The sequence below is a fragment of the Schistocerca americana genome, chromosome 2, assembly GCF_021461395.2.
Source record: "Schistocerca americana isolate TAMUIC-IGC-003095 chromosome 2, iqSchAmer2.1, whole genome shotgun sequence".
NCBI classification, from domain to species: domain Eukaryota; kingdom Metazoa; phylum Arthropoda; class Insecta; order Orthoptera; family Acrididae; genus Schistocerca; species Schistocerca americana.
The window spans coordinates 352,750,610-352,772,170 of record NC_060120.1 but is presented as its reverse complement, the minus strand read 5'-3'; the positions used below and the strand labels follow the sequence as shown (position 1 = coordinate 352,772,170).

The following is a 21,561-nucleotide window of genomic DNA, read 5'->3' as shown; positions in this document are numbered from 1 at the left end:
AGTGCGTTTGGCTTCTCTTAACCCTTAGCCACCGCTTGTCGAAATTTCCACACTATCATCTGTCGATCTGCAGAGCTCGATGAAGGCATCGCGGCCGTTCCTGAGCTCGTGGAACGGTCGAATCTGTAGTTGTTTCCAGATCTCTCCCACACAACGGACTCCCAGAAGCTTGGATTACAGAAGTACGCCACTACTCCCAGCCGGAGATTCACGATTGAAAGCAGAATGACATGAGCTACACGCAGCTCCGATTTTTTTTTTTTGTGTCTGACCTACTTTGAAAGACATTGTAGTCGATTTTCTTACTACTATCGCTGTTGGAAACCAGGTGATAACCGCACAGTATTTTAGAGACGATCAGGTAATGAAAATTTAGAATAAGTAAAACAGTATCAAAAGAAGTTGTGTGGTGGAGCAGCACATGCAATTCACGCTTCCTAGATAATCGTTACTGCATAGAATAATTCTTTTGTCTGCGGCGTCTTCAGTATCCGTCTTCTGGAAATTTTGCTTGCAGTACATTTTGCAATCTTTTCGTTATGAGTTGGTGCTTGGTTTCCCGATGTTCTTTTGTTTAGTGCATTCGCCTCCTCTTAACCCTGAGAAAGCACATACCGAAACTGAGGCACTGCCGGCTGTTCATAAGCAGTGCTCGATGAAGTTATTTCGCTTTTTATTCGTTGCCTTTAATATTCTTCTCAACAGTGGTGAGTGCTGCCTGCAGAAAGCGTTTATCTTGCGAATTCGCGTGAAAGTTTGTGTTGCCTGTGAGGCCCACTACTTGGGATTAACTTGACTGCTCCAGCCAGGTGGCTCGTTGGTCTAGGGGTATAATTCCTGTTTTGGGTGCAGGAGGTCCCGGGTTCAAATCCCGGACGAGCCCTGCCATTTTGATCGTGCTGAAGCGTAGGTGGAACTCAGCCCCGGTTGCAGCTCCTCAATGAAGAGTAGATGCCTGTTATAGCACGTGGATATAACAAGAATGCGGCGCCAGTAAAGTACGTAGGTGGAATTCGGTAGAAAGGCAGACGGTAATTTTGCATGCAACGGAAAACAAGGTTGTCTTTGCGGGATATGTGCACCGTGAGTGGAGATTCAGCTTAATTGTGCGACAGTCTACCCTCATCTTACTAGCGACGGCAACAACCAAGGGGTGGCATGTAAGATTGATCGTGGCTAAGAGTTTCTGATTATTAGTTAGTATCACACTTTGACAGAGCTGTGACAAGGCGAGTAGGGTGAGCTCAGGAAAGCCAGTAGCAAGCGCACTTGAAGTAGCCCTGAAGAACCGGATTATAAATTTTGCCAGCCATAATGGAGCTAGGGGCGTTCTCAGTTACCAAATACCGGTGCAATAAGAGAGCTACAGTATTTGACAGTAAAATGACGCCCTATCCGTCTAGCATACAACATTGCTTGTCTCTGCATACGCGGACGTGAGGTCATCTCGGAAATGAAATCCGAAATATAGATTAAAATTGTTGTGTTCCCGCCCGGCATCGAACCGGGCACCTTCTGCGTGTAAAGCAGACGTGATAACCGCTACACCACGGAAACGACGGTTCTTTTCATGTACCACCCGGAGACTCGTAATAGCAACAGTTTTTCTTCTGTGTTAGCAAGGGCATCGGCTACGAGCTCCCTCCGATTCGTGAAGTTCCTGCAGTAAAAGACGTCGATGAAAACAATCCAACCGCGACAGACAGGGAGAACGCTGGCTGAGCTGCAGCCCTACATGGTGAGACCATCAAAGGTGGCGTCATTCACATGCAGTGCGTTTTCGGAACGAATAGGCTCGTTGGTCTAGGGGTATGATTCCTGCTTCGGGTGCAGGAGGTCCGGGGTTCAAATCCCGGACGAGCCCTTGCGTTTTGTACAACGGTGTGGTAACAAATCGCATGGCGGCGGCTGTTTCGCGCATTTCCAGGCCTCCAAGTCAGCGCTAAAATCCGACAACCAGTTCTGAAACCGTTTCATGTTTCATTTGAGCCATGTGCACCCTGCTGATGGAACGTTTGAAGTTGATTTAAATGGTCACAGTAGAGATCGTAGCAAGTGTCTTGCTGGGTGCGACGAAAACGGGTTTCCGCCCGCAATCGAGCCGGGGACCTTCTGCGTGTTCGGCACGGCGCCTGGGCTCGGCGGCAGCTGCTGCTCTTTCCTTTCTTACGAGATACCGTCGATTCGCGCAGTCGTTATTGCAAAAGATGTCACCAAAGGCAATCGCTTCGTTAGCGGCACTTTGCCTGGGCTCGGCGGCAGCTCTACATGGAGGCACCAGCAGCCCAGCCAGGCCGCCGCCGCCACCGGTGCGCCACAGCGCAAGGAGCCGGCGGCCGCCCTGCAATGCCCCTGTCGTTGCATATTCCACCCGCCCCATATCCTCTCCATGTCTGACTCACTACCCCAAATGACACTGCAGTCGACGTGCTTATTACTATCGCTTTTGGAAGAACCGAGGCGCAGTATTCTAGTGTCGAACCGGTACTGCAAATTGGGATTAAGCAAAAATTTATTGTGTGGTCGAGCGACAGCCTCGGCTCGCTCTTCCTACATGATCGCTTCTTGTGCGGAATAATTCCTAGCTCGCCGATGGCTTCAGAGTTGGTCTTCTCGAAGTTTTGCTTTCGCACTGCATTCCGCAATCTTTTCGTTATGAGTTGTGTGCTTCGGTTTCCCGACTTTCTTGTGTTTAGTGCGTTTGGCTTCTCTTAACCCTTAGCCACCGCTTGCCGAAATTTCCACACTATCATCTGTCGATCTGCAGAGCTCGATGACGGCCTCGCGGCCGTTCCTGAGCTCGTGGAACGGTCGAATCTGTAGTTGTTTCCAGATCTCTCCCACACAACGGCCTCCCAGAAGCTTGGATTACAGAAGTACGCCACTACTCCCAGCCGGAGATTCACGATTGAAAGCAGAATGACATGAGCTACACGCAGCTCCGATTTTTTTTTTTTTTTTTTTTGTGTCTGACCTACTTTGAAAGACTTTGTAGTCGATTTACTTACTACTGTCGCTGTTGGAAACCAGGTGATAACCGCACAGTATTTTAGAGACGATCAGGTAATGAAAATTTAGAATAAGTAAAACAGTATCAAAAGAAGTTGTGTGGTGGAGCAGCACATGCAATTCACGCTTCCTAGATACTCGTTACTGCATAGAATAATTCTTTTGTCTGCGGCGTCTTCAGTATCCGTCTTCTGGAAATTTTTCTTGCAGTATATTGTGCAATCTTTTCGTTATGAGTTGGTGCTTGGTTTCCCGATGTTCTTTTGTTTAGTGCATTCGCCTTCTCTTAACCCTGAGAAACCACATACCGAAACTGAGGCACTGCCGGCTGTTCATAAGCAGTGCTCGATGAAGTTATTTCGCTTTTTATTCGTTGCCTTTAATATTCTTCTCATCAGTGGTGAGTGCTGCCTGCAGAAAGCGTTTATCTTGCGAATTCGCGTGAAAGTTTGTGTTCCCTGTGAGGCCCACTACTTGGGATTAACTTGACTGCTCCAGCCAGGTGGCTCGTTGGTCTAGGGGTATGATTCCTGCTTTGGGTGCAGGAGGTCCCGGGTTCAAATCCCGGACGAGCCCTGCCATTTTGACCGTGCTGAAGAGTAGGTGGAACTCAGCCCCGGTTGCAGCTCCTCAATGAAGAGTTGACGCCCGTTATAGCACGTGGATATAACAAGAATGCGGCACCAGTAAAGTACGTAGGTGTAATTCGGTAGAAAGGCAGACGGTAATTTTGCATGCAACGGAAAACAAGGTTGTCTTTGCGGGATATGTGCACCGTGAGTGGAGATTCAGCTTAATTGTGCGACAGTCTACCCTCATCTTACTAGCGACGGCAACAACCAAGGGGTGGCATGTAAGATTGAGCGTGGCTAAGAGTTTCTCATTATTAGTTAGCATCACACTTTGACAGAGCAAAAATTCATTGTGTGGTCGAGCGACAGCCTCGGCTCGCTCTTCCTATATGATCGCTTCTTGTGCGGAATAATTCCTAGCTCGCCGATGGCTTCAGAGTTGGTCTTCTCGAAGTTTTGCTTTCGCACTGCATTCCGCAATCTTTTCGTTATGAGTTGTGTGCTTCGGTTTCCCGACTTTCTTGTGTTTAGTGCGTTTGGCTTCTCTTAACCCTTAGCCACCGCTTGTCGAAATTTCCACACTATCATCTGTCGATCTGCAGAGCTCGATGAAGGCATCGCGGCCGTTCCTGAGCTCGTGGAACGGTCGAATCTGTAGTTGTTTCCAGATCTCTCCCACACAACGGACTCCCAGAAGCTTGGATTACAGAAGTACGCCACTACTCCCAGCCGGAGATTCACGATTGAAAGCAGAATGACATGAGCTACACGCAGCTCCGATTTTTTTTTTTTTGTGTCTGACCTACTTTGAAAGACATTGTAGTCGATTTTCTTACTACTATCGCTGTTGGAAACCAGGTGATAACCGCACAGTATTTTAGAGACGATCAGGTAATGAAAATTTAGAATAAGTAAAACAGTATCAAAAGAAGTTGTGTGGTGGAGCAGCACATGCAATTCACGCTTCCTAGATAATCGTTACTGCATAGAATAATTCTTTTGTCTGCGGCGTCTTCAGTATCCGTCTTCTGGAAATTTTGCTTGCAGTACATTTTGCAATCTTTTCGTTATGAGTTGGTGCTTGGTTTCCCGATGTTCTTTTGTTTAGTGCATTCGCCTCCTCTTAACCCTGAGAAAGCACATACCGAAACTGAGGCACTGCCGGCTGTTCATAAGCAGTGCTCGATGAAGTTATTTCGCTTTTTATTCGTTGCCTTTAATATTCTTCTCAACAGTGGTGAGTGCTGCCTGCAGAAAGCGTTTATCTTGCGAATTCGCGTGAAAGTTTGTGTTGCCTGTGAGGCCCACTACTTGGGATTAACTTGACTGCTCCAGCCAGGTGGCTCGTTGGTCTAGGGGTATAATTCCTGTTTTGGGTGCAGGAGGTCCCGGGTTCAAATCCCGGACGAGCCCTGCCATTTTGATCGTGCTGAAGCGTAGGTGGAACTCAGCCCCGGTTGCAGCTCCTCAATGAAGAGTAGATGCCTGTTATAGCACGTGGATATAACAAGAATGCGGCGCCAGTAAAGTACGTAGGTGGAATTCGGTAGAAAGGCAGACGGTAATTTTGCATGCAACGGAAAACAAGGTTGTCTTTGCGGGATATGTGCACCGTGAGTGGAGATTCAGCTTAATTGTGCGACAGTCTACCCTCATCTTACTAGCGACGGCAACAACCAAGGGGTGGCATGTAAGATTGATCGTGGCTAAGAGTTTCTGATTATTAGTTAGTATCACACTTTGACAGAGCTGTGACAAGGCGAGTAGGGTGAGCTCAGGAAAGCCAGTAGCAAGCGCACTTGAAGTAGCCCTGAAGAACCGGATTATAAATTTTGCCAGCCATAATGGAGCTAGGGGCGTTCTCAGTTACCAAATACCGGTGCAATAAGAGAGCTACAGTATTTGACAGTAAAATGACGCCCTATCCGTCTAGCATACAACATTGCTTGTCTCTGCATACGCGGACGTGAGGTCATCTCGGAAATGAAATCCGAAATATAGATTAAAATTGTTGTGTTCCCGCCCGGCATCGAACCGGGCACCTTCTGCGTGTAAAGCAGACGTGATAACCGCTACACCACGGAAACGACGGTTCTTTTCATGTACCACCCGGAGACTCGTAATAGCAACAGTTTTTCTTCTGTGTTAGCAAGGGCATCGGCTACGAGCTCCCTCCGATTCGTGAAGTTCCTGCAGTAAAAGACGTCGATGAAAACAATCCAACCGCGACAGACAGGGAGAACGCTGGCTGAGCTGCAGCCCTACATGGTGAGACCATCAAAGGTGGCGTCATTCACATGCAGTGCGTTTTCGGAACGAATAGGCTCGTTGGTCTAGGGGTATGATTCCTGCTTCGGGTGCAGGAGGTCCGGGGTTCAAATCCCGGACGAGCCCTTGCGTTTTGTACAACGGTGTGGTAACAAATCGCATGGCGGCGGCTGTTTCGCGCATTTCCAGGCCTCCAAGTCAGCGCTAAAATCCGACAACCAGTTCTGAAACCGTTTCATGTTTCATTTGAGCCATGTGCACCCTGCTGATGGAACGTTTGAAGTTGATTTAAATGGTCACAGTAGAGATCGTAGCAAGTGTCTTGCTGAGTGCGACGAAAACGGGTTTCCGCCCGCAATCGAGCCGGGGACCTTCTGCGTGTTCGGCACGGCGCCTGGGCTCGGCGCAAGCTGCTGCTCTTTCCTTCCTTACGAGATACCGTCGATTCGCGCAGTCGTTATTGCAAAAGATGTCACCAAAGGCAATCGCTTCGTTAGCGGCACTTTGCCTGGGCTCGGCGGCAGCTCTACATGGAGGCACCAGCAGCCCAGCCAGGCCGCCGCCGCCACCGGTGCGCCACAGCGCAAGGAGCCGGCGGCCGCCCTGCAATGCCCCTGTCGTTGCATATTCCACCCGCCCCATATCCTCTCCATGTCTGACTCACTACCCCAAATGACACTGCAGTCGACGTGCTTATTACTATCGCTTTTGGAAGAACCAAGGCGCAGTATTCTAGTGTCGAACCGGTACTGCAAATTGGGATTAAGCAAAAATTTATTGTGTGGTCGAGCGACAGCCTCGGCTCGCTCTTCCTACATGATCGCTTCTTGTGCGGAATAATTCCTAGCTCGCCGATGGCTTCGGAGTTGGTCTTCTCGAAGTTTTGCTTTCGCACTGCATTCCACAATCTTTTCGTTATGAGTTGTGTGCTTCGGTTTCCCGACTTTCTTGTGTTTAGTGCGTTTGGCTTCTCTTAACCCTTAGCCACCGCTTGCCGAAATTTCCACACTATCATCTGTCGATCTGCAGAGCTCGATTACAGCCTCGCGGCCGTTCCTGAGCTCGTGGAACGGTCGAATCTGTAGTTGTTTCCAGATCTCTCCCACACAACGGACTCCCAGAAGCTTGGATTACAGAAGTACGCCACTACTCCCAGCCGGAGATTCACGATTGAAAGCAGAATGACATGAGCTACACGCAGCTCCGATTTTTTTTTTTTTGTGTCTGACCTACTTTGAAAGACATTGTAGTCGATTTTCTTACTACTATCGCTGTTGGAAACCAGGTGATAACCGCACAGTATTTTAGAGACGATCAGGTAATGAAAATTTAGAATAAGTAAAACAGTATCAAAAGAAGTTGTGTGGTGGAGCAGCACATGCAATTCACGCTTCCTAGATAATCGTTACTGCATAGAATAATTCTTTTGTCTGCGGCGTCTTCAGTATCCGTCTTCTGGAAATTTTGCTTGCAGTACATTTTGCAATCTTTTCGTTATGAGTTGGTGCTTGGTTTCCCGATGTTCTTTTGTTTAGTGCATTCGCCTCCTCTTAACCCTGAGAAAGCACATACCGAAACTGAGGCACTGCCGGCTGTTCATAAGCAGTGCTCGATGAAGTTATTTCGCTTTTTATTCGTTGCCTTTAATATTCTTCTCAACAGTGGTGAGTGCTGCCTGCAGAAAGCGTTTATCTTGCGAATTCGCGTGAAAGTTTGTGTTCCCTGTGAGGCCCACTACTTGGGATTAACTTGACTGCTCCAGCCAGGTGGCTCGTTGGTCTAGGGGTATGATTCCTGCTTTGGGTGCAGGAGGTCCCGGGTTCAAATCCCGGACGAGCCCTGCCATTTTGATCGTGCTGAAGCGTAGGTGGAACTCAGCCCCGGTTGCAGCTCCTCAATGAAGAGTAGATGCCTGTTATAGCACGTGGATATAACAAGAATGCGGCGCCAGTAAAGTACGTAGGTGGAATTCGGTAGAAAGGCAGACGGTAATTTTGCATGCAACGGAAAACAAGGTTGTCTTTGCGGGATATGTGCACCGTGAGTGGAGATTCAGCTTAATTGTGCGACAGTCTACCCTCATCTTACTAGCGACGGCAACAACCAAGGGGTGGCATGTAAGATTGATCGTGGCTAAGAGTTTCTGATTATTAGTTAGTATCACACTTTGACAGAGCTGTGACAAGGCGAGTAGGGTGAGCTCAGGAAAGCCAGTAGCAAGCGCACTTGAAGTAGCCCTGAAGAACCGGATTATAAATTTTGCCAGCCATAATGGAGCTAGGGGCGTTCTCAGTTACCAAATACCGGTGCAATAAGAGAGCTACAGTATTTGACAGTAAAATGACGCCCTATCCGTCTAGCATACAACATTGCTTGTCTCTGCATACGCGGACGTGAGGTCATCTCGGAAATGAAATCCGAAATATAGATTAAAATTGTTGTGTTCCCGCCCGGCATCGAACCGGGCACCTTCTGCGTGTAAAGCAGACGTGATAACCGCTACACCACGGAAACGACGGTTCTTTTCATGTACCACCCGGAGACTCGTAATAGCAACAGTTTTTCTTCTGTGTTAGCAAGGGCATCGGCTACGAGCTCCCTCCGATTCGTGAAGTTCCTGCAGTAAAAGACGTCGATGAAAACAATCCAACCGCGACAGACAGGGAGAACGCTGGCTGAGCTGCAGCCCTACATGGTGAGACCATCAAAGGTGGCGTCATTCACATGCAGTGCGTTTTCGGAACGAATAGGCTCGTTGGTCTAGGGGTATGATTCCTGCTTCGGGTGCAGGAGGTCCCGGGTTCAAATCCCGGACGAGCCTTTGCGTTTTGTACAACGGTGTGGTAACAAATCGCATGGCGGCGGCTGTTTCGCGCATTTCCAGGCCTCCAAGTCAGCGCTAAAATCCGACAACCAGTTCTGAAACCGTTTCATGTTTCATTTGAGCCATGTGCACCCTGCTGATGGAACGTTTGAAGTTGATTTAAATGGTCACAGTAGAGATCGTAGCAAGTGTCTTGCTGAGTGCGACGAAAACGGGTTTCCGCCCGCAATCGAGCCGGGGACCTTCTGCGTGTTCGGCACGGCGCCTGGGCTCGGCGGCAGCTGCTGCTCTTTCCTTCCTTACGAGATACCGTCGATTCGCGCAGTCGTTATTGCAAAAGATGTCACCAAAGGCAATCGCTTCGTTAGCGGCACTTTGCCTGGGCTCGGCGGCAGCTCTACATGGAGGCACCAGCAGCCCAGCCAGGCCGCCGCCGGCACCGGTGCGCCACAGCGCAAGGAGCCGGCGGCCGCCCTGCAATGCCCCTGTCGTTGCATATTCCACCCGCCCCATATCCTCTCCATGTCTGACTCACTACCCCAAATGACACTGCAGTCGACGTGCTTATTACTATCGCTTTTGGAAGAACCAAGGCGCAGTATTCTAGTGTCGAACCGGTACTGCAAATTGGGATTAAGCAAAAATTTATTGTGTGGTCGAGCGACAGCCTCGGCTCGCTCTTCCTACATGATCGCTTCTTGTGCGGAATAATTCCTAGCTCGCCGATGGCTTCGGAGTTGGTCTTCTCGAAGTTTTGCTTTCGCACTGCATTCCACAATCTTTTCGTTATGAGTTGTGTGCTTCGGTTTCCCGACTTTCTTGTGTTTAGTGCGTTTGGCTTCTCTTAACCCTTAGCCACCGCTTGTCGAAATTTCCACACTATCATCTGTCGATCTGCAGAGCTCGATGAAGGCATCGCGGCCGTTCCTGAGCTCGTGGAACGGTCGAATCTGTAGTTGTTTCCAGATCTCTCCCACACAACGGACTCCCAGAAGCTTGGATTACAGAAGTACGCCACTACTCCCAGCCGGAGATTCACGATTGAAAGCAGAATGACATGAGCTACACGCAGCTCCGATTTTTTTTTTTTTTTTTTGTGTCTGACCTACTTTGAAAGACATTGTAGTCGATTTTCTTACTACTATCGCTGTTGGAAACCAGGTGATAACCGCACAGTATTTTAGAGACGATCAGGTAATGAAAATTTAGAATAAGTAAAACAGTATCAAAAGAAGTTGTGTGGTGGAGCAGCACATGCAATTCACGCTTCCTAGATAATCGTTACTGCATAGAATAATTCTTTTGTCTGCGGCGTCTTCAGTATCCGTCTTCTGGAAATTTTGCTTGCAGTACATTTTGCAATCTTTTCGTTATGAGTTGGTGCTTGGTTTCCCGATGTTCTTTTGTTTAGTGCATTCGCCTCCTCTTAACCCTGAGAAAGCACATACCGAAACTGAGGCACTGCCGGCTGTTCATAAGCAGTGCTCGATGAGGTTATTTCGCTTTTTATTCGTTGCCTTTAATATTCTTCTCAACAGTGGTGAGTGCTGCCTGCAGAAAGCGTTTATCTTGCGAATTCGCGTAAAAGTTTGTGTTCCCTGTGAGGCCCACTACTTGGGATTAACTTGACAGCTCCAGCCAGGTGGCTCGTTGGTCTAGGGGTATGATTCCTGCTTTGGGTGCAGGGGGTCCCGGGTTCAAATCCCGGACGAGCCCTGCCATTTTGATCGTGCTGAAGTGTAGGTGGAACTCAGCCCCGGTTGCAGCTCCTCAATGAAGAGTAGATGCCTGTTATAGCACGTGGATATAACAAGAATGCGGCGCCAGTAAAGTACGTAGGTGGAATTCGGTAGAAAGGCAGACGGTAATTTTGCATGCAACGGAAAACAAGGTTGTCTTTGCGGGATATGTGCACCGTGAGAGTGGAGATTCAGCTTAATTGTGCGACAGTCTACCCTCATCTTACTAGCGACGGCAACAACCAAGGGGTGGCATGTAAGATTGATCGTGGCTAAGAGTTTCTGATTATTAGTTAGTATCACACTTTGACAGAGCTGTGACAAGGCGAGTAGGGTGAGCTCAATAAAGCCAGTAGCAAGCGCACTTGAAGTAGCCCTGAAGAACCGGATTATAAATTTTGCCAGCCATAATGGAGCTAGGGGCGTTCTCAGTTACCAAATACCGGTGCAATAAGAGAGCTACAGTATTTGACAGTAAAATGACGCCCTATCCGTCTAGCATACAACATTGCTTGTCTCTGCATACGCGGACGTGAGGTCATCTCGGAAATGAAATCCGAAATATAGATTAAAATTGTTGTGTTCCCGCCCGGCATCGAACCGGGCACCTTCTGCGTGTAAAGCAGACGTGATAACCGCTACACCACGGAAACGACGGTTCTTTTCATGTACCACCCGGAGACTCGTAATAGCAACAGTTTTTCTTCTGTGTTAGCAAGGGCATCGGCTACGAGCTCCCTCCGATTCGTGAAGTTCCTGCAGTAAAAGACGTCGATGAAAACAATCCAACCGCGACAGACAGGGAGAACGCTGGCTGAGCTGCAGCCCTACATGGTGAGACCATCAAAGGTGGCGTCATTCACATGCAGTGCGTTTTCGGAACGAATAGGCTCGTTGGTCTAGGGGTATGATTCCTGCTTCGGGTGCAGGAGGTCCCAGGTTCTAATCCCGGACGAGCCCTTGCGTTTTGTACAACGGTGTGGTAACAAATCGCATGGCGGCGGCTGTTTCGCGCATTTCCAGGCCTCCAAGTCAGCGCTAAAATCCGACAACCAGTTCTGAAACCGTTTCATGTTTCATTTGAGCCATGTGCACCCTGCTGATGGAACGTTTGAAGTTGATTTAAATGGTCACAGTAGAGATCGTAGCAAGTGTCTTGCTGAGTGCGACGAAAACGGGTTTCCGCCCGCAATCGAGCCGGGGACCTTCTGCGTGTTCGGCACGGCGCCTGGGCTCGGCGCAAGCTGCTGCTCTTTCCTTCCTTACGAGATACCGTCGATTCGCGCAGTCGTTATTGCAAAAGATGTCACCAAAGGCAATCGCTTCGTTAGCGGCACTTTGCCTGGGCTCGGCGGCAGCTCTACATGGAGGCACCAGCAGCCCAGCCAGGCCGCCGCCGCCACCGGTGCGCCACAGCGCAAGGAGCCGGCGGCCGCCCTGCAATGCCCCTGTCGTTGCATATTCCACCCGCCCCATATCCTCTCCATGTCTGACTCACTACCCCAAATGACACTGCAGTCGACGTGCTTATTACTATCGCTTTTGGAAGAACCAAGGCGCAGTATTCTAGTGTCGAACCGGTACTGCAAATTGGGATTAAGCAAAAATTTATTGTGTGGTCGAGCGACAGCCTCGGCTCGCTCTTCCTACATGATCGCTTCTTGTGCGGAATAATTCCTAGCTCGCCGATGGCTTCGGAGTTGGTCTTCTCGAAGTTTTGCTTTCGCACTGCATTCCACAATCTTTTCGTTATGAGTTGTGTGCTTCGGTTTCCCGACTTTCTTGTGTTTAGTGCGTTTGGCTTCTCTTAACCCATAGCCACCGCTTGTCGAAATTTCCACACTATCATCTGTCGATCTGCAGAGCTCGATGAAGGCATCGCGGCCGTTCCTGAGCTCGTGGAACGGTCGAATCTGTAGTTGTTTCCAGATCTCTCCCACACAACGGACTCCCAGAAGCTTGGATTACAGAAGTACGCCACTACTCCCAGCCGGAGATTCACGATTGAAAGCAGAATGACATGAGCTACACGCAGCTCCGATTTTTTTTTTTTTGTGTCTGACCTACTTTGAAAGACATTGTAGTCGATTTTCTTACTACTATCGCTGTTGGAAACCAGGTGATAACCGCACAGTATTTTAGAGACGATCAGGTAATGAAAATTTAGAATAAGTAAAACAGTATCAAAAGAAGTTGTGTGGTGGAGCAGCACATGCAATTCACGCTTCCTAGATAATCGTTACTGCATAGAATAATTCTTTTGTCTGCGGCGTCTTCAGTATCCGTCTTCTGGAAATTTTGCTTGCAGTACATTTTGCAATCTTTTCGTTATGAGTTGGTGCTTGGTTTCCCGATGTTCTTTTGTTTAGTGCATTCGCCTCCTCTTAACCCTGAGAAAGCACATACCGAAACTGAGGCACTGCCGGCTGTTCATAAGCAGTGCTCGATGAGGTTATTTCGCTTTTTATTCGTTGCCTTTAATATTCTTCTCAACAGTGGTGAGTGCTGCCTGCAGAAAGCGTTTATCTTGCGAATTCGCGTAAAAGTTTGTGTTCCCTGTGAGGCCCACTACTTGGGATTAACTTGACAGCTCCAGCCAGGTGGCTCGTTGGTCTAGGGGTATGATTCCTGCTTTGGGTGCAGGAGGTCCCGGGTTCAAATCCCGGACGAGCCCTGCCATTTTGATCGTGCTGAAGTGTAGGTGGAACTCAGCCCCGGTTGCAGCTCCTCAATGAAGAGTAGATGCCTGTTATAGCACGTGGATATAACAAGAATGCGGCGCCAGTAAAGTACGTAGGTGGAATTCGGTAGAAAGGCAGACGGTAATTTTGCATGCAACGGAAAACAAGGTTGTCTTTGCGGGATATGTGCACCGTGAGTGGAGATTCAGCTTAATTGTGCGACAGTCTACCCTCATCTTACTAGCGACGGCAACAACCAAGGGGTGGCATGTAAGATTGATCGTGGCTAAGAGTTTCTGATTATTAGTTAGTATCACACTTTGACAGAGCTGTGACAAGGCGAGTAGGGTGAGCTCAGGAAAGCCAGTAGCAAGCGCACTTGAAGTAGCCCTGAAGAACCGGATTATAAATTTTGCCAGCCATAATGGAGCTAGGGGCGTTCTCAGTTACCAAATACCGGTGCAATAAGAGAGCTACAGTATTTGACAGTAAAATGACGCCCTATCCGTCTAGCATACAACATTGCTTGTCTCTGCATACGCGGACGTGAGGTCATCTCGGAAATGAAATCCGAAATATAGATTAAAATTGTTGTGTTCCCGCCCGGCATCGAACCGGGCACCTTCTGCGTGTAAAGCAGACGTGATAACCGCTACACCACGGAAACGACGGTTCTTTTCATGTACCACCCGGAGACTCGTAATAGCAACAGTTTTTCTTCTGTGTTAGCAAGGGCATCGGCTACGAGCTCCCTCCGATTCGTGAAGTTCCTGCAGTAAAAGACGTCGATGAAAACAATCCAACCGCGACAGACAGGGAGAACGCTGGCTGAGCTGCAGCCCTACATGGTGAGACCATCAAAGGTGGCGTCATTCACATGCAGTGCGTTTTCGGAACGAATAGGCTCGTTGGTCTAGGGGTATGATTCCTGCTTCGGGTGCAGGAGGTCCCAGGTTCTAATCCCGGACGAGCCCTTGCGTTTTGTACAACGGTGTGGTAACAAATCGCATGGCGGCGGCTGTTTCGCGCATTTCCAGGCCTCCAAGTCAGCGCTAAAATCCGACAACCAGTTCTGAAACCGTTTCATGTTTCATTTGAGCCATGTGCACCCTGCTGATGGAACGTTTGAAGTTGATTTAAATGGTCACAGTAGAGATCGTAGCAAGTGTCTTGCTGAGTGCGACGAAAACGGGTTTCCGCCCGCAATCGAGCCGGGGACCTTCTGCGTGTTCGGCACGGCGCCTGGGCTCGGCGCAAGCTGCTGCTCTTTCCTTCCTTACGAGATACCGTCGATTCGCGCAGTCGTTATTGCAAAAGATGTCACCAAAGGCAATCGCTTCGTTAGCGGCACTTTGCCTGGGCTCGGCGGCAGCTCTACATGGAGGCACCAGCAGCCCAGCCAGGCCGCCGCCGCCACCGGTGCGCCACAGCGCAAGGAGCCGGCGGCCGCCCTGCAATGCCCCTGTCGTTGCATATTCCACCCGCCCCATATCCTCTCCATGTCTGACTCACTACCCCAAATGACACTGCAGTCGACGTGCTTATTACTATCGCTTTTGGAAGAACCAAGGCGCAGTATTCTAGTGTCGAACCGGTACTGCAAATTGGGATTAAGCAAAAATTTATTGTGTGGTCGAGCGACAGCCTCGGCTCGCTCTTCCTACATGATCGCTTCTTGTGCGGAATAATTCCTAGCTCGCCGATGGCTTCGGAGTTGGTCTTCTCGAAGTTTTGCTTTCGCACTGCATTCCACAATCTTTTCGTTATGAGTTGTGTGCTTCGGTTTCCCGACTTTCTTGTGTTTAGTGCGTTTGGCTTCTCTTAACCCATAGCCACCGCTTGTCGAAATTTCCACACTATCATCTGTCGATCTGCAGAGCTCGATGAAGGCATCGCGGCCGTTCCTGAGCTCGTGGAACGGTCGAATCTGTAGTTGTTTCCAGATCTCTCCCACACAACGGACTCCCAGAAGCTTGGATTACAGAAGTACGCCACTACTCCCAGCCGGAGATTCACGATTGAAAGCAGAATGACATGAGCTACACGCAGCTCCGATTTTTTTTTTTTTGTGTCTGACCTACTTTGAAAGACATTGTAGTCGATTTTCTTACTACTATCGCTGTTGGAAACCAGGTGATAACCGCACAGTATTTTAGAGACGATCAGGTAATGAAAATTTAGAATAAGTAAAACAGTATCAAAAGAAGTTGTGTGGTGGAGCAGCACATGCAATTCACGCTTCCTAGATAATCGTTACTGCATAGAATAATTCTTTTGTCTGCGGCGTCTTCAGTATCCGTCTTCTGGAAATTTTGCTTGCAGTACATTTTGCAATCTTTTCGTTATGAGTTGGTGCTTGGTTTCCCGATGTTCTTTTGTTTAGTGCATTCGCCTCCTCTTAACCCTGAGAAAGCACATACCGAAACTGAGGCACTGCCGGCTGTTCATAAGCAGTGCTCGATGAGGTTATTTCGCTTTTTATTCGTTGCCTTTAATATTCTTCTCAACAGTGGTGAGTGCTGCCTGCAGAAAGCGTTTATCTTGCGAATTCGCGTAAAAGTTTGTGTTCCCTGTGAGGCCCACTACTTGGGATTAACTTGACAGCTCCAGCCAGGTGGCTCGTTGGTCTAGGGGTATGATTCCTGCTTTGGGTGCAGGAGGTCCCGGGTTCAAATCCCGGACGAGCCCTGCCATTTTGATCGTGCTGAAGTGTAGGTGGAACTCAGCCCCGGTTGCAGCTCCTCAATGAAGAGTAGATGCCTGTTATAGCACGTGGATATAACAAGAATGCGGCGCCAGTAAAGTACGTAGGTGGAATTCGGTAGAAAGGCAGACGGTAATTTTGCATGCAACGGAAAACAAGGTTGTCTTTGCGGGATATGTGCACCGTGAGTGGAGATTCAGCTTAATTGTGCGACAGTCTACCCTCATCTTACTAGCGACGGCAACAACCAAGGGGTGGCATGTAAGATTGATCGTGGCTAAGAGTTTCTGATTATTAGTTAGTATCACACTTTGACAGAGCTGTGACAAGGCGAGTAGGGTGAGCTCAGGAAAGCCAGTAGCAAGCGCACTTGAAGTAGCCCTGAAGAACCGGATTATAAATTTTGCCAGCCATAATGGAGCTAGGGGCGTTCTCAGTTACCAAATACCGGTGCAATAAGAGAGCTACAGTATTTGACAGTAAAATGACGCCCTATCCGTCTAGCATACAACATTGCTTGTCTCTGCATACGCGGACGTGAGGTCATCTCGGAAATGAAATCCGAAATATAGATTAAAATTGTTGTGTTCCCGCCCGGCATCGAACCGGGCACCTTCTGCGTGTAAAGCAGACGTGATAACCGCTACACCACGGAAACGACGGTTCTTTTCATGTACCACCCGGAGACTCGTAATAGCAACAGTTTTTCTTCTGTGTTAGCAAGGGCATCGGCTACGAGCTCCCTCCGATTCGTGAAGTTCCTGCAGTAAAAGACGTCGATGAAAACAATCCAACCGCGACAGACAGGGAGAACGCTGGCTGAGCTGCAGCCCTACATGGTGAGACCATCAAAGGTGGCGTCATTCACATGCAGTGCGTTTTCGGAACGAATAGGCTCGTTGGTCTAGGGGTATGATTCCTGCTTCGGGTGCAGGAGGTCCCAGGTTCTAATCCCGGACGAGCCCTTGCGTTTTGTACAACGGTGTGGTAACAAATCGCATGGCGGCGGCTGTTTCGCGCATTTCCAGGCCTCCAAGTCAGCGCTAAAATCCGACAACCAGTTCTGAAACCGTTTCATGTTTCATTTGAGCCATGTGCACCCTGCTGATGGAACGTTTGAAGTTGATTTAAATGGTCACAGTAGAGATCGTAGCAAGTGTCTTGCTGAGTGCGACGAAAACGGGTTTCCGCCCGCAATCGAGCCGGGGACCTTCTGCGTGTTCGGCACGGCGCCTGGGCTCGGCGCAAGCTGCTGCTCTTTCCTTCCTTACGAGATACCGTCGATTCGCGCAGTCGTTATTGCAAAAGATGTCACCAAAGGCAATCGCTTCGTTAGCGGCACTTTGCCTGGGCTCGGCGGCAGCTCTACATGGAGGCACCAGCAGCCCAGCCAGGCCGCCGCCGGCACCGGTGCGCCACAGCGCAAGGAGCCGGCGGCCGCCCTGCAATGCCCCTGTCGTTGCATATTCCACCCGCCCCATATCCTCTCCATGTCTGACTCACTACCCCAAATGACACTGCAGTCGACGTGCTTATTACTATCGCTTTTGGAAGAACCAAGGCACAGTATTCTAGTGTCGAACCGGTACTGCAAATTGGGATTAAGCAAAAATTTATTGTGTGGTCGAGCGACAGCGTCGGCTCGCTCTTCCTACATGATCGCTTCTTGTGCGGAATAATTCCTAGCTCGCCGATGGCTTCGGAGTTGGTCTTCTCGAAGTTTTGCTTTCGCACTGCATTCCACAATCTTTTCGTTATGAGTTGTTTGCTTCGGTTTCCCGACTTTCTTGTGTTTAGTGCGTTTGGCTTCTCTTAACCCTTAGCCACCGCTTGTCGAAATTTCCACACTATCATCTGTCGATCTGCAGAGCTCGATGAAGGCATCGCGGCCGTTCCTGAGCTCGTGGAACGGTCGAATCTGTAGTTGTTTCCAGATCTCTCCCACACAACGGACTCCCAGAAGCTTGGATTACAGAAGTACGCCACTACTCCCAGCCGGAGATTCACGATTGAAAGCAGAATGACATGAGCTACACGCAGCTCCGATTTTTTTTTTTTTTGTGTCTGACCTACTTTGAAAGACATTGTAGTCGATTTTCTTACTACTATCGCTGTTGGAAACCAGGTGATAACCGCACAGTATTTTAGAGACGATCAGGTAATGAAAATTTAGAATAAGTAAAACAGTATCAAAAGAAGTTGTGTGGTGGAGCAGCACATGCAATTCACGCTGCCTAGATAATCGTTACTGCATAGAATAATTCTTTTGTCTGCGGCGTCTTCAGTATCCGTCTTCTGGAAATTTTGCTTGCAGTACATTTTGCAATCTTTTCGTTATGAGTTGGTGCTTGGTTTCCCGATGTTCTTTTGTTTAGTGCATTCGCCTCCTCTTAACCCTGAGAAAGCACATACCGAAACTGAGGCACTGCCGGCTGTTCATAAGCAGTGCTCGATGAAGTTATTTCGCTTTTTATTCGTTGCCTTTAATATTCTTCTCAACAGTGGTGAGTGCTGCCTGCAGAAAGCGTTTATCTTGCGAATTCGCGTGAAAGTTTGTGTTCCCTGTGAGGCCCACTACTTGGGATTAACTTGACTGCTCCAGCCAGGTGGCTCGTTGGTCTAGGGGTATGATTCCTGCTTTGGGTGCAGGAGGTCCCGGGTTCAAATCCCGGACGAATGTGTTAGGTTGTTGCTTTGTGTATTGTTTATGTCATTGGTTTGATTCTCCTTTAGAAAATAATTATGATAAACCTTCTTGAAGAGCCATGGCACCGACTATTGTGCAAGAGAAGAGATTTGAATCTGCAGTACACGTTAGGTGGCGGACAATCTTTCAGGTGGAAGAAGATTAACGAAAATGAATGGTGGGGAATCTTCTGCAGCAGATTTTGGATGTTAAAACAAACAGATAACTTCATACTATACAAAGTTGCTAAACAAGTCACACCTTCTAAGAAGTGTTCTGTTTTGCTTAGTGAGCTGCATGAAGATTTGTCTCTAAAAAAATTCCTTGCTCATTTAAGTACAAACTCAGTGTCTCTTAGTGAAGAAGAAAAGAAACTTCAAATATGTGATACAGCAGATGAACTGAATGGAATGCTGCTCTGTAAATACCTTAGACTGGACACTAATTTAGAAGAGTGCTATAACCGTTGGGGTCAACGTGATCCTGTATTTCAGAAAGCAGCTAGCAAATGTCATGGTGTAAGACTTCTGTGTCAGGAACCACTAGAGACAATACTGACATTCATTTGTTCATCAAACAATCACATTAAAAGAATTACCTCCATGATAGAGAAATTGTGTTCATTGTATGGGGAGGAAATTGGGGTTATTGATGGTGTGAAGTATTTTGATTTTCCTGATGTAGAGCAGCTTGTGGCACCTTCTGTCCATGGTACACTGGCAAAAGCAGGATTTGGGTATAGAGCTGGCTTTATTCACAAATCAGCATGTATGATCCAAGAGTTGGGTGGATACGAGTGGATAAATAAGCTTAAGCTGCTGCCATATGAAGCAGCGAGGAAAGAACTTGTAAGACTGCCAGGTGTTGGCTTCAAGGTAGCAGATTGTATATGCCTTATGTCATTGGGCCACTTAAATGCAGTACCAGTGGATACACACATACATCAGGTTGCAAAACAGCATTATATGAAAAGTCTGCGAAATGCAAAAACGCTCTCTAATACTTTGTATTTGGACATTATGAAATTCTTTCAGGACATTCATGGCCCAGATGCTGGATGGGCACAGACGGTATTGTTTTGTGCTGATTTAAAGAATATTGGAAATGAGCAAACTCCTGAAGAAAATGGTACAGGAGAAACAAAAACAAAAAAGAAACGGACTAAATAAATGAAAGTGGAAAACTATTGAGTGCTGTCCCCAGGTCAAATAACAGAAAGAAGCTGATAAAAAAAACTGTAAAGATGTAGCAGGTTACACCTTCTGAGTTTAACGATAGTGGTGGGCGAAAGAATGTTAGAAACTTTTACAGTATGCTCTTGAAGGGAACATATTAATATTTTAAAGTGAATGACTATTTGGTTATATGTAAAGGGCTTGTTTCAATAGTGGTGCAGGTCAGTTTTTGTTCATTCTGAGATACAGGGTCCTGGAGTTGGATCAGCACTGGGGAGTCTGCAGTTGAGATACCAGAAATATTCATGTATTATACTTGAATATTTCTGATATCTCAACTGCAGATTTTTCGGCGCTCATTTAACTTTGGGACTCTGTATCTCGGAATGAACAGGGATGGACTTGTGCCACTATTGAAATGGGCCCTTCATATGTAACAGTCATTTGGGAGATCTATCTAATGTGCTAGAGAAAGAAGTAAATCTGCTATTGAGAGTAAGCCAGATGATCTTCAATTGCTGGTTCTCCAAGGTAGCATGCACTTTACATTTGACATTCTGTGACTTACTGTTATGAGTCCAACCAATATGTGACGTAACATTTTAACTTATTTACATAAACTAAAAAAGTCATTGTTCAGTTTTTATAATATTTTTTCATGTTTGAAATTTCTCAGAGAAATGGGAGGTGTTTGTTGTCAGCTACAACAGATTTTATACACATAAATCATTTTGAAGCATTATGCTCACTATGATTATGTAATTGTTTTATAGCAGCATGTGTAGACTCTTTGTGTTCACTGTGTGTATTACAATTACTGTAAATAATGAGAGACTATGAAGTAAAAGTATGACTTAGAGTATTACTGTTTTAAATTATCTTATTGTCATGCTGTGATATGAGAGACATTGTAATTATTGTGTTGTGCTGTTAGACGCAATGGAACCTTCACGTAAATTTACAAATTTGTAACCACTTAATTATCAACTTCACAGAAGATCTGTCATACAGTGTTATGTTGTTTCTTTTATAAATACATGATATATTTGGAGAAGTATAATTAGTTGACTTTTTTTGCCATGTTACATAACTATCAGTGTTGAGGCTCACCAAATTTACTTCTCGACTCCTAACTGCTCCAAAGTTGCTTTTCATCTGAAAAAAAGTGTTGTGAGAATAAATTGCAGACATTATTTTTCAGTCTTTTTAAATGGTTTATCATCCCTTTGCCAGCTTTTGAGGAGACACTCCAAGCTGATCACCAGATGACGAATATTCAGAGAAATGTACAGCTAATTGATGTTTTTATTAAATGACTGTGAACTTCCAAAAAAAAAAAAAAAAGGGGTATGATTCCTGCTTTGGGTGCAGGAGGTCCCGGGTTCAAATCCCGGACGAGCCCTGCCATTTTGATCGTGCTGAAGTGTAGGTGGAACTCAGCCCCGGTTGCAGCTCCTCAATGAAGAGTAGATGCCTGTTATAGCACGTGGATATAACAAGAATGCGGCGCCAGTAAAGTACGTAGGTGGAATTCGGTAGAAAGGCAGACGGTAATTTTGCATGCAACGGAAAACAAGGTTGTCTTTGCGGGATATGTGCACCGTGAGTGGAGATTCAGCTTAATTGTGCGACAGTCTACCCTCATCTTACTAGCGACGGCAACAACCAAGGGGTGGCATGTAAGATTGATCGTGGCTAAGAGTTTCTGATTATTAGTTAGTATCACACTTTGACAGAGCTGTGACAAGGCGAGTAGGGTGAGCTCAGGAAAGCCAGTAGCAAGCGCACTTGAAGTAGCCCTGAAGAACCGGATTATAAATTTTGCCAGCCATAATGGAGCTAGGGGCGTTCTCAGTTACCAAATACCGGTGCAATAAGAGAGCTACAGTATTTGACAGTAAAA

At 47.4% G+C, this 21,561-nt stretch overlaps 1 protein-coding gene and 16 non-coding genes across 17 annotated transcripts; 11 read left to right on the top strand and 6 right to left on the bottom strand.

Annotated features, from left to right (window-relative positions):
• Nucleotides 1-811: 811 nt before the first annotated feature.
• Nucleotides 812-883, top strand: Trnap-ugg. The gene has a single exon. It is a non-coding gene; the product is annotated as a tRNA-Pro (tRNA).
• A 601-nt stretch (nucleotides 884-1,484) lies between these two features.
• Nucleotides 1,485-1,557, bottom strand: Trnav-uac. Its single transcript has one exon. It is a non-coding gene; the product is annotated as a tRNA-Val (tRNA).
• Nucleotides 1,558-1,792: 235 nt separating this feature from the next.
• Nucleotides 1,793-1,864, top strand: Trnap-cgg. Its single transcript has one exon. It is a non-coding gene; the product is annotated as a tRNA-Pro (tRNA).
• A 1,649-nt stretch (nucleotides 1,865-3,513) lies between these two features.
• On the top strand, nucleotides 3,514-3,585 carry Trnap-ugg. The gene has a single exon. It is a non-coding gene; the product is annotated as a tRNA-Pro (tRNA).
• A 1,337-nt stretch (nucleotides 3,586-4,922) lies between these two features.
• On the top strand, nucleotides 4,923-4,994 carry Trnap-ugg. Its single transcript has one exon. It is a non-coding gene; the product is annotated as a tRNA-Pro (tRNA).
• Nucleotides 4,995-5,595: 601 nt separating this feature from the next.
• Trnav-uac lies at nucleotides 5,596-5,668 on the bottom strand. Its single transcript has one exon. It is a non-coding gene; the product is annotated as a tRNA-Val (tRNA).
• Nucleotides 5,669-5,903: 235 nt separating this feature from the next.
• Trnap-cgg lies at nucleotides 5,904-5,975 on the top strand. The gene has a single exon. It is a non-coding gene; the product is annotated as a tRNA-Pro (tRNA).
• Nucleotides 5,976-7,617: 1,642 nt separating this feature from the next.
• Trnap-ugg lies at nucleotides 7,618-7,689 on the top strand. Its single transcript has one exon. It is a non-coding gene; the product is annotated as a tRNA-Pro (tRNA).
• Nucleotides 7,690-8,290: 601 nt separating this feature from the next.
• Trnav-uac lies at nucleotides 8,291-8,363 on the bottom strand. Its single transcript has one exon. It is a non-coding gene; the product is annotated as a tRNA-Val (tRNA).
• A 235-nt stretch (nucleotides 8,364-8,598) lies between these two features.
• On the top strand, nucleotides 8,599-8,670 carry Trnap-cgg. Its single transcript has one exon. It is a non-coding gene; the product is annotated as a tRNA-Pro (tRNA).
• Nucleotides 8,671-10,317: 1,647 nt separating this feature from the next.
• Trnap-ugg lies at nucleotides 10,318-10,389 on the top strand. The gene has a single exon. It is a non-coding gene; the product is annotated as a tRNA-Pro (tRNA).
• A 603-nt stretch (nucleotides 10,390-10,992) lies between these two features.
• Trnav-uac lies at nucleotides 10,993-11,065 on the bottom strand. Its single transcript has one exon. It is a non-coding gene; the product is annotated as a tRNA-Val (tRNA).
• Nucleotides 11,066-13,014: 1,949 nt separating this feature from the next.
• Trnap-ugg lies at nucleotides 13,015-13,086 on the top strand. The gene has a single exon. It is a non-coding gene; the product is annotated as a tRNA-Pro (tRNA).
• A 601-nt stretch (nucleotides 13,087-13,687) lies between these two features.
• Trnav-uac lies at nucleotides 13,688-13,760 on the bottom strand. Its single transcript has one exon. It is a non-coding gene; the product is annotated as a tRNA-Val (tRNA).
• A 1,949-nt stretch (nucleotides 13,761-15,709) lies between these two features.
• On the top strand, nucleotides 15,710-15,781 carry Trnap-ugg. Its single transcript has one exon. It is a non-coding gene; the product is annotated as a tRNA-Pro (tRNA).
• Nucleotides 15,782-16,382: 601 nt separating this feature from the next.
• On the bottom strand, nucleotides 16,383-16,455 carry Trnav-uac. The gene has a single exon. It is a non-coding gene; the product is annotated as a tRNA-Val (tRNA).
• Nucleotides 16,456-18,483: 2,028 nt separating this feature from the next.
• On the top strand, nucleotides 18,484-19,917 carry LOC124595437 (N-glycosylase/DNA lyase-like). The gene has a single exon (XM_047134178.1). The coding sequence runs from the start codon at nucleotides 18,540-18,542 to the stop codon at nucleotides 19,650-19,652; it is 1,113 nt and encodes a 370-aa protein (XP_046990134.1). The 5' UTR covers nucleotides 18,484-18,539; the 3' UTR covers nucleotides 19,653-19,917.
• Nucleotides 19,918-21,561: the final 1,644 nt, after the last annotated feature.